Source organism: Eublepharis macularius, chromosome 10 (genome assembly GCF_028583425.1).
Source record: "Eublepharis macularius isolate TG4126 chromosome 10, MPM_Emac_v1.0, whole genome shotgun sequence".
Classification (NCBI taxonomy): Eukaryota; Metazoa; Chordata; class Lepidosauria; order Squamata; family Eublepharidae; genus Eublepharis; species Eublepharis macularius.
This window is the reverse complement of record NC_072799.1, coordinates 71411389-71423594: the sequence shown is the minus strand read 5'-3', so window position 1 is coordinate 71423594 and position 12206 is coordinate 71411389. Positions and strand designations below refer to the sequence as shown.

Here is a 12206-nt window from a genome sequence, read left to right as displayed (position 1 = left end):
CAGGTGGCAGAAGCCAGATGGCTGGGTTGAAATGCCCCTTTTCATGCTGCCGTGCAGCGGCATGGAAGGGGCATTTAAACCCCAGCGTCACCTGGAGAAAGGGGGGGATTTTACAGTTTAAATCGCCCTCAGTGCTGGCACGGTGGACGATCTAAACTTTTAACCGACAGTCAGTTGGAGCAAGGGGGGGGGTTAAAGTTTAAGTCACCCTCCTCACTAGCTCAGAGGGCAATCTAAACTCCCTCCCTTGCTCCAGCTGTCGGCAGTCAGCTGGAGTAAGGGGGATTTTAAAGTTTAAATCGCTCTCTCTGTCGGCGTGGAGGGTGATCTAAACTCTCTCCCTTGGCAGTCAGCTGGAGCAAGGGTGTTTTTTTAAAAGTGTAATGTCACATGACCATTTTCTCGAGGTGCCGGAATGCATTTCCACCATGTTGTGGCTGAAAAACATCCCTGGCTCACAGGACAATAATAGTTTTAAAGATAGTTCTAGAGAAATATAGGGGTTCTTGCCATTCAAAAACAATCAATCTTGGAAGTAACTGCCTAGGATCCAAAGGGCTCTGCTTCTATGCCTTGTGCAGGTATGCCATTTTTTCTTTCAGTCTTTTTTCTAAAAAGTGCCTTTCTTTCTCCAAATATTCTTTAAAAAATCTCTGTGATTAATAAGCAATTTTGGTGATTAGACAAAACAGTTGTTTTAAGGAAAGCCCAGGAAAAGTACTACATACAGATGGAAAAGTTTTCCTTTACATCTGGTGCTGTATCTAACTGCTCAACTGATTTTGGTTTGTTTGTAATGAATTCAGGGGACCTGAGCCTCTAAACTGTTTTTATCGGGATGCACGGACCCATGTGAATAAGAAAATGAAGACCAAAAATAGTAGTCAGGAAATGCATATGGAGTCAGTGTGAACTGCTGAGAAAGGGAGAAACAGAGAAAATCCTACTAGCTGGCCAGCAGAAGCTGAAGAACATCTAGCGGCATTTGTTCCTTTCGAGCTACAGGTATTTAAAGCCTGACTGAGCCCAGCAGTATAGGCTCCTGGGTGCTAACCAAAGGGCCAAAGCCAAAGGGTTCATGTTCCTTGGCTCTTAGCCTAAAGGCTGTAACATAGACCAGGTAGGAAGATCTGCAGGGACAGAGGAAGAGAAGAAAACTTGCTCTGCAGTTTGAAGCTTTTCCATCATTCTCCTGCTTGTTGTCTCTGTCTTATAGTGTTTCTTTGTATTGTAAAGTGCTTTGATTTACATGCCATGATCACAAGAACCCCGTTAAACCCATTGGACTGATGTTTTGAAGGAAGTTAGGGTGCAAAGGCACATCAGTGGCCACTGATTTCATGCAATGGAAGCTTGATCAGTGCCCATGGGTTTTCTGCGGCACATATTACATTTTGAAAAGTTTTCGCTAAAATTGAATACTTCTACTACAGAACCCTACTCATTTTACTTTGACTGCTCTGGACTTGAAATGTTCAGATAATAAGTAACATTTAATCATGCAGTGATGTTTTTTATGGAACGTGAAACAACAAGAAAAGAAATACTCAGAGAAACTTGATAAATCCCATCTCACCTGATATATATAAATAGCAAGAGTTGCACAGTAGGCAAACCTGTTTCCACTAGCAGCACATACATCTTTGTTCCATGGCTGACACCCAGCAGCTAATAGGCCCACTTGTTTAACTTGTGCCATTTTTGCCTGGAAAAGTAGAGCGGGAATAAATTAAATGAACCCAACACAGATGCTCCAGTAAGAAGTTTGTTGTAAAGCAGCTTTCAATGCTCTTGCAGTTAAAACTAGCGATGGGCACAAACCGGAAAAAACCAAAACCATGCGGTTTGTGGTTCGTTAAATTTCACGAACCACGAACTTTCACAAACCTGCCCCTGGTTCACAAACCGGTTCGTATGGTTCGCGGAAACGTCACTTCCGGGTCAGAAAACCATCACTTCCGGGTCAGCAGAAGGTTAGTTCCGGGCCAGAAGAAGGTCACTTCCGGGCCAGAAGAAGGTCTGCAGGAAGTCCATCCCCTGTTGCCCAGGAAACTGATTGGCACCAGGCTGTCTGCAGTCACGAACCAAAAAATGAACCAAACGAACCAGCCTAAAGTTCGTGGCGGTTCAACAGAAATAGGATCTGACGAACCGCGGTTTGTGAACCACGAACCAGCCTGGTTCGTGCTTAATTTTGGTTCGTATTTCGGTTCGTGCCCATCTCTAGTTAAAACACTGCTTAATTCATGAGTCTTCAAAGTCAAGTAAAAGCAGAAAGTAGAGTTAGACCCTGACCCTAACTCCAAAGTCTTGACCCTAACTCTAACTCCTAAGTAGAGTTAGACCCTTCTAAGCCTATTGATTTCAATGGCTTTAAAAGGGTGCAACTCTGCTTAGGACTGCACTGTAATAGACCCATCGCTTGAATGTAGCGAGTGCTGCACTAAATGTATGGATACAATCTGTTAAAGCCAGATCTCAAGCAAGATTTATCTGTTTAATACAGCTTCTAACACAGAGAAGCAGCATGTGGTTGTCTAAGCTTTGATCAACCCAGTACAGATTTAGTCCAGTTTACTTCACTAAAATAAAACTCTTATTGCATTTAATAAAGCAGTGACAAACAGCCATTGCTCCATACTTGCATTGAAAACCGCTTGCTAGGGTCACCATCATTTGGTTCTGACTTGTCAGCCCATACATTAGGGTTGACAACCTCCAGACAGGGCTCAGTGTTCTCTTGGAATTACTACTTATCTCCAGACTACAGAGATCAGTTTCCTTGGAGAAAATGGCTGCATTGGAGGGTGGACTATATGGAATTATAACCTGCTAAGATCCATGCCCTCTCAAACACCGCCCTCCCCAAATCTCCAACCTTAAGTAGGCAACCCATAACATACATACATATTGAATTTAATTCTTACCAATTCCCCCTTCAAAATGTAACATGGAAGAGCATTTTCCCATTCAAAATGCAACAGGATGACTGTTGATCTCTCTCTCTCTCTCTGTCTCACACACACACACACACACAATTATATTGTATGTAAACACATTTTTCACATACATTATCTAGTTGAGGTAGACTTAGGTCTTTCATGGTTTCACATGGATTGTTAGATGATTACATGGCTTATTAGCAGACATTAAATGCTGAATCTGAACAGTTCCAAACAATTAAAAATTGGTGACATGTTCTGTCTGACTGCATTATGTATATATGAGGTAAACTGAGCATTTTATCACAAATTCAGATTGCATGAGATTCACATCTGGTGGAGTACTCAGGCTGCTAGTTCACAATGTACAAGTTCAACCTGGACATATGGAGTATTTTTATAAGCTTGTTTTTTACTGTATGAAAATTAGTTTTCTCCTGGACTAATCTAGGGAAAAGAAAGTCTTGAGAAACACCCCAAATTTACAAGTAACAAGAAAGGAAGCTTGAAGTGAAGCTTGTGTACATATATACACCACCCCTCTCAAGTAATTGGACTAGCAAGGGAGATACCAGGCAGTCCTGCACCTTGGAGCCTCAGAGTAAAACAGTATTTCATTCCTCCAGTGAAGCCATTTCTTTCTTAATGATGGAATGCATCTCTTTTCAAGCAACCAATAATATGCCAAGATAATTTCATCACCACCAATTTCCAGTTCTTGAAAGGTCTATCTAGGCCTAATCTAGGTTTTGCATTGTTAGAGTCTCACATGCCCCTCACCCACCTGATGTAGCAAGGAAACAGATTGACAAAACCAGAATGATGCCACGGGAGAACCTGCTAGGCCCAAATGAAAGAACAGCAGAACATCGCTGGCGGTCACATACAGTTCTCAGCTCAAACTAGTTCAACGCATCATGAATGACTTGCATCCTATGCTGGACAATGAGACTCTTCTCTCACAAGCATGGAGAGACAAACCTTTTCTTGCTCACAGACAGCCCCCTAACCTTAAATAACTTCTCACTCACAATAATGTACTTCACAATATTGACATGGATTCTGGGACCAGGGCCTGCAAAAAACCAAGATGCCAACCCTGTCCCCATATTTACTCTGACTGCACAATCACTGGACCTAACAAACCCCAGTTATACCATCTCGGGTTCACTCACTTGTTCATTTTCCAATGTTATATATGCTACCAAGTGTCAGCAATGCTCTTCCACTCTCTACACTGGACAAACAGGTCCCTCCCTATGCAAAAGAATAAATGGACATAAAACTGACATTAGAAATCACAACATTCAAAAGCCAGAGGGAGAACATTTTAATCTTCCAGGACATTCCATTGCTGACCTAAAAATGGCTATCCTCAGAGAAACTTCAGGGGGAGATTATAAGGGGAGATTGCTGAAATGGAGTTCATTCACAAATTCTGAACAATGAACCCCTCTGGGCTAAACAGAGACCTAGGATTCTTATCTCACAACAGATGTAATTTCTGCTCTAATCAAAACCATTGTATTTTTATATCCTGACCTCGTCCTTTGCTAAACCCCACCCATCTAATCAAGCTGCATTGTACCTTTGCATCCTGATGCCCGTCCTTGTAACACTCCTCCCACCTTTTGGCTGGGATATAAGGCTCAGCGATCTCCATTCCTCCTTCTATCTGAAGAAGGGAGCTCTGATTCTCGAAAACTCATACCCTGAAAATCTTGTTTGACTCTAAGCTGCCACTGGACTCAAATCCTGCTGTTCTACAGCACAGCTACCCACCTAAAACCCACCTTTACAGACTGTGTCCCTGGTTGCATACCCAAGTCTATCTTGGCAGAAATTAATTACTAACACCTCCAATCCCATCCTGAAGTATAACTAACCCACTCTATGAAGATCTAATGGGACAGCCTGCCTTTCACATCTATGTTGTTACTTGCCCTATTACAGAGATTGAGACAAGTTTCTATTGCCATACAAAGAAACTAGCCACTGCAATTTCCCTCAGCGTATCCATTGATCATCTCCATATATATTACCATGTTCAAGAAGCTGAAATGCCCAATCTGGATAACACTGCTATAAATATACACTGCTCTGGTTCCCTTCTGCTAAGTGAAGAAACTTCCATCAATGAAGCAAGGCTCTTTCAGCCGCATCAAGACTCCTCACTTAGTGGAAGAGAGTTGTTGCATCTAAGCTTACTCTCAGGAAAGTGTTCTTAGGATTGCACGGTAAATTTTGGAAAGCTGGGCATACTACTGATGTTTAAAGAGAGTGTCAACATAGATTTTTCCTTTAAAAATTATATTGATAAGGAAATAATTTTACTCACATTAAAGATGTGGTGGAAGGACTCAAACCCACTAGCCAACAATAGGCATTTACACTGCAATCTGAATACTGCCTCAAGCCTTACAGGTTTTAATTATCCACCATGCAACAAGGAAATTCATTGTAACATGGAAGCAAATCTCCAAAATCTTTACCTGTTAAGCTAACAACAACGTTTAAATTCGTCCTTGCCAAATGAGTAACTAAAGATACAAGATAAAGATCAAATAAGAACAACTGTACAGCGTCTGCACATCCATATGATTTTGCTGAACTTAAATTCTGCATTGTGAATACAACAGCGGTAAAAGATTTTCTACTGTTGCCAAGGAGATGAGGAGGGGAAGGGAAAAGAAGGAGCATTTTTTCAGCAACTGGCACTAGTAGTAACATTTTAAGACCTTCCTGGTTACTAAATATAGCAAAAGAGTGACAAATTGAAAGACTGTTTACTTGAAATCCCTTTTAATATGTACACATTTCCCATAAAATGGACTTGACTATTACAACTCAGATCACTATTTACAGATAGGTGACTAGGTTATTCCCTACCTTAACACAGGTATCATTTTCTGTGAGCCACTTAAGGATTTCCATGTCCATTCCAAAGCCTTACAAATTCCAAACATGCAGCCTCAGTCTGGCTGTAGAATGAGACGGCTTTACGGACAGACGAAGAAATTAAATCTTAATGCTAACAGAATAACACTGACTTTCTAAAGGATGCTGAAGAGAAGCCAGGGCATTGTGTCGCACACTACAAATGCAGCACAGCAATGTCTGTAGCCTGGCAACTACAGCTCTTGAAGAGGGACCATTTTAATGTGTGTGTATTTTTCTAACTCCTTCGCCTACCTCTCGTATTTAGAACATTTGCACGCCAAAGCATTATTATCAGAAAGCTCAATATTCACAATGCAGTATTCTATATTTATCCATATACAGCACATCATCTCTCGTTACCAGTGCTATTTTGCATCAGATCATTCCAGTGACACATTCACATCCCATTCACAACAGTGGCTCATATGCTGCAAGCTGGGTGTCTCCACATTTCCAGTGCTGCAAATACGTATGAAACGATAAGGTGCCATGCGGTTTCCTTATTCTACCTGTGAAATTCCTCAGGATATGAATTTAAAATGATCTGCCATGGAAGCTTGCTGGGTGACATCACACACTCACCGCTGGTGCCAGGGTTTCTGGCGCCGGCGGCCACTAGCACATGTACAGTGCGCAAGCGCCCAGAGACTTCAGAATGACATTATCACGCAGTAAAGCCATGGCCATTGGCCAGCGGGTGGCTGGGGTGGCGCGAGGAGGCTGCCCATGCTCCACACGCCGTCCCGGCCGTCTGCTGTCCCTGGCCCGCCCGGGGGCATGTGGCAGCGGTGGCAGTGCAGGACTGGGCAGCAGCGGCAGCGCAAGGCAGGCACACCAGCTCCGTGGCATGCACCTCCGCCCCCGGCACCCCCTCCAATGCCCCCTCTGGCCCCGTGGTGCCTGTGGCCCCCGCCTCACTGCCTCAATGGTGGTGCCGGCCCTGCACACACCCTCAGCCTAATCTGCCTCACAGGGTTGTTATGGGGATAAAATGGAGGAGATGAGAATCATGTAAGCCACTCTGGGTCCCCATCCCCAATGGGGAGAAAGGTGAGGGATAAATAAAATAAATAAAATAAATAACCAAACTCATTTGTTGTTTGCTATTAAGCATTATGGAGGGAATTGCTCATTACAGGTGTAGTTTTCCACAATACTTGCTATGCACAGCATCCCCACACAAACACACACACTTCAAAACCAGAAAGAACAGGGAAGCACAGCTATAAGTGACTAGCCCAAGACCATTCAGGGAATCCATTCCAGAGAATTCTTAAATACAAACTACGGCTTCATATATATGTCTCTGTTTCACAGACTCAACACAATGCTGATAGTAGACACACGCAAATTTTATTTTCACAGTTTACAGGTGGGGAAGAATCAGATAAATGATTTGCCCAAGGACAATCAGACTAATTTTTAACCACAAAGATAATCCTGTAGCAGCACAATTGGTCCCATGTAACAGACTGGAAACACTGAAGTCAGAAGATGACAGTAAATGCATGAGAACAGAAGCATGTCTTGGTCAGCACAAATCCTTAGCCAGATTTTGGGTTTTCTGCTGATATTCAAAGATTCAATAACCATAAAAATAATATCTAATACAAGTATCACCATGCGCCTTTTGGGTTTGGAACTCTGCAATCTTCTTTTTCAGTACATGATGGTTAGTACAAGGACTCATTTTATAGTTGTGGATTACTTAGAAGTCAGAGAACTGATACTAGCAAATACTGAAATACAAACAAGTAGTTGTTCATCATGTGCCCAGTACCCAAAGTAGTCTTGGCGGGGGAATGGCAACCCTAGATTCAAGTATCAGCACTTGCTTTCTGTTAGAGCTGTGCATCTTTTAAAACATCCAGGGTTTTTTTGGCACCGGTCTAAATTGCATCAATCTCAGACATTCAAATTTACCAGCTACTAACCTCATCAAGTAAAGAACTAAAGTACAATAGTCTAACAGGCACCATAAACTCCAGAAATCTGTTTATCAAAGCAGAAACATTACAGTAGCTGCTCTTGCTCCTCCTTGTGTGCTCCTAGTATTAGATATGCAGAAATAATCAGAACATTGAAGCTCCATTAGCTATAGCAGCTGTAGTAGAGAGTGCCCTCAAGTCATAGCTGATTTATGGCAACCCCGGTGGGGTTTTCATGGCCAGACATTAGAATCATAGAATTGGAAGATACATCTAGAGTCATTGAGTCCAACCCTCTGCACAATGCAGGAAATTCACAAATACCCCCAACAACACACACACACACACACACACACACACACTAACAAGAGGTGGTTTGCCATTGCCTGCCTCTGCAACCTGGTCTTCATTGGAGGTCTCCCATCCAATTACTAACCGAGGCTGACCCTTCTTAGCTTCTGAGATCTGATGAGATAAGGCTCACCTGAACTATCTAGGTCAGAGCATCACAGCAGCTAGCCAGTAATAAATCCATGAAATTGTCGTATTCCATTTTAAAACCATCTAAGCAAGTAGCTATCACCATGTCTTACAGAATTTATTCCTGCAAGTTATTCATTATGTACAGATATATGTATTTTCTGAAAGAACACTGCTACACTAAGTAGCATTATATCCTTCTAAATCCATTGAAGTCAATGGGCTTAGAAGGATGTAACTTTGCTCAAAAAGGAACTGCAACTAAGTTACACTCCATCCAATTATGGGAGGAAGGTATTGGGGGGGTCCCTTAATGAAATCCAGAATACCTACCCTGTGACTCTTCTCAGTTTTAGCTTCTTCCATTGGTAAGCAACGTAACAACAACATTCGATTTATATACCGCTCTTCAAGACAACTTAACGTCCACTCAGAGCAGTTTGCAAAGTATGTTATTATTATCCCCACAACAAAACACGCTGTGAAGTGGGTGGAGCTGAGAGAGCTCCAAGAAGCTGTGACTAGCCCAAGGTCACCCAGCTGGCTTCAAGCAGAGGAGTGGGGAATCAAACCCGGCTCTCCAGATTAGAGTCCCACGCTCTTAACCACTACACCAAACTGGCTTTCATAACTAGCCCCATTCTTACAGGGGACTATACAAACAATCCATGTGAAAAGTATGTCCAGAAAGAGAATGCCCCAGGAGGTGCGTCCCTCCCTGCCAGCCAGGTAAACGGGGGCAGGAGTGGACGCTGGGACCAGGAGATCCCCTGCCCCCACCAGGGGACTGGCAAACCTAAGGGTCCCTGGAACTATTCAATCTTGTCACTGCTGATATAGAGTACAAGCTGGAACAGATTTGAGAGATTTTGGCCACAAAGTGTTTAGCAAAATGACTCATATTATGGCTCCCACACTCTGCAGTGGCCCGATTTGACCCGATTAAGAGAGCAGAAATGATTTGCTTTGTAAGGACTAGACAACTTAATGACAAAGACTGTGCTCTGATCATATACAGGTTTGATTACTATTATGTGCTCAGTGTTGGGGCTGGCTTTGAAAATAGTCTGGAAATTTCAATTACCTGCAAATGCTGTGGCCAGGCTATTCTGAGGTGATGAGCCTGATCTCATCAGATCTCAGAAGCTAAGCAGGGTTGGCCTTGGTTAGTAATTGGATGGGAGACCTCCAACAAAGACAAGGATTGCAGAGGCCCGCAATGGCAAACCACCTCTTTAATCTCTTGCCTTGAAAACCCCACTAGGGGTCACCATAAGTCAGCTATGACTTGACAGCCCTCTCTACCACCACAGAGACCGTATCACCACCGTGCTGAGAAATTCATACTGGGTGCCCATCTGTATCCAGGAGCAATTCAAAATGCTGGTTCTTACTTTTTAGAAAACAGCTGGGGGCTAGAATACTTAAAGGCTGCCTCCTCCTGTACTGCCCAGCTCATCAGTTAAATCTGCCTTGAATCTGCCTCCCAAGCTCAGGTCTCTGTGCTACCCCCCTTCGGTCACTTGTGGAGATGAGACAAGTGGCAACTAATGACAGAGCTTTTTCAGTGGTGGCACCTCACTTTTGGAACACCCTCTTCCTTGAGGCTCACTTGGCATCTACCTAATTTTTTTTTTAAGCCACCAGGCCAAAACATTAACCCAGGCTTTTAACTAAAGGACTGTATCTTTTTCAGCAGCTGTATGGCCTGCTTCTAGCCTCAGGATTGTTTTACTGACTTTTGTTGTTGTTGTTGAAGGTTTGTTTTATTCCATTTTTATGCCCCAGCTTGTTGGCAATATTGATCATATATGATCTTGATTTTATGATATTTTACATGCCTTTGGAGAGGTGGCAAATAAATTCTCTAAATAAATAAATACATAAATAAAAAGTTAAGTCTAAGATTCTGGGCTGGGTAAAGCTCCCAGCATACATTTTCATGCATATAAGGGCTGCAATGTCCCCTCAATGAACTGATTAAGACTTTCCACTGACCACATTCATCTTCAAATCTTATTTTATTTATTTATTTATTTAGACATTTATTCAGCCTTCCCTGCACAGGCAGTTTCAGGGCGAATTACATTTATAAAACAGACATAATAAAACTTACTCCTTAAAACAGATTAAAATTAAAACCAACCAGAACACAACAATAAAATGTTAACTTTAAAAATACAGATAGCGGCAATCAGCTCATTGGAGGCAGTCAGTTTGCAGGATCTGATCTTCCTATTTGTAATTTTATGCAGATTTAATCAATTAAAACACACATATGTCCACATGAGGGTTGCCAGCCTCCAAGTGGGGCCTGGAGATCTCTAAGAATTAGAAGTAATTTCCAGACTACAGACATAAGTTCCCCTGGAGAAAATAGCTGCTTTGGAGGGTAGACTCCACGGCATTATATCCCATAGGGTTCCCTTCAAGCCCCAAACCTTGCTGTCCCCAGGAATGTCCAAACCCAGAGCTGGCAACACCAGTCTACACATGTATGAGTGGAAGGAGACAAGCAGAAGGACTTCCCCTTATCCAGTGATGTGTGCGTATTGCTTGTTGTCAGTAATGAACAGTGTGCATGTATGTAATTAATATATGTGCATTTATGAGATACTGTACATGAGCTCACATGCACTTTTCACAGTGAGCTGAGTGGGTAGGTTATAATCTATATATGTCCATTTTCTCTACTATTGTTAATTTTATTTCTTCCTTGTTGTATTTTTAAGCTGTCAACATATGAGCCTATATCCTCCCCACATTAAATCAGACATTTTGTTAAAAAAAATCAATGTACATTCTCTTATCTTAAACCAACAGAAAGCTACAGTACATCTTTAATTTCCGAAACCACAGAATTGCTATTTTTATTTTTTGAAACATTATACAGAGATTACCATAGCAACCTCATTTCTTACTGCATTATACTGTTAAAAACTAGACTAACCTTCTAAAAGCCTTAAGTAAAATTCTATGATGTCATCCTACTTTAAGATTTATATTTAACTGTAGTCCGTAATTATTTCACTGTCCTTCATAACTATTGCATTAATTTCTACCACTTATTTCAAAACAAATTTATTAGTTACTGTATTTAAACATACAACTGCAATAAAATTTCACTTTGCCAGCTGACAGCTTGCCCGTAGCTCTGCATATTATATTGTAATACAAAACATTGTACTGTATGATTAATGCAGGTTTCATTGTTCAAATAGCTATTTCTGGTCCAACCACAGTATTACAGTATTTAAAAATAAAACAGGGAAGCTATCAGAAACACACAAACAGCGGAAGAAAGATGCAGTAAGAACAAAACATAAAGCAGTTGTTTTATATGGGGAAAAAACTGATCTTACTCTTTGTTGTCCTTCATACCAGTCATCCTCATCAAACCAGTATGAAATGCAGGTCATCCAAGCCATAAAATATTAGAAAATCAAAAAAACGTGTGAATTGGTAACTCAGCACCTGAATCCTGCTAAGGCAATATGGATTCTGTGTGAAAATTTACAAAGGCTAAAGAAGCCACCCAGAGATGAGTTCCGCGATCTGTGAAATGAACTGCTTTTAATAATAAGGCCAGGAATATTTCAGTTAAAAAAAAAGATCAGAATACAAATGAGATCTAGCCATATACAATTCAAACTAGAAAAAAACTTGGAACTAAGAAAGTACGAGTGAATAAAACTACTGCTAGATTAAATGCATATTTTAAATTATCACTGTTTCAGGTAACATTAGACATCAGTTGAAGCCTAATACTATACCTCTGAATTAATTAGGATTTTCTCTCAATAACATATGATTGCTGAAGAAATACTAATGGAGTGGTAGCCAAATGGGAATAAGTCCCGTTGAACTTTATGGTCTGGATGTCTAAATAAACATGCACAGGATCAATGTGATATTT

General features: G+C 41.5%; 1 protein-coding gene across 1 annotated transcript in view; it reads right to left on the bottom strand.

Annotated features, from left to right (window-relative positions):
- Positions 1-11718, bottom strand: part of WDR17 (WD repeat domain 17) — a 70455-nt gene extending 58737 nt beyond the window's left edge. The window contains exons 1-2 of the mRNA XM_054989996.1: positions 11653-11718; positions 1577-1705 (exon numbers count right to left, since the gene is read on the bottom strand). Of these exons, the coding sequence (XP_054845971.1) occupies positions 1577-1705; positions 11653-11718 (195 nt within the window). The remainder of the gene's footprint in view (positions 1-1576; positions 1706-11652) is intronic.
- Positions 11719-12206: the final 488 nt, after the last annotated feature.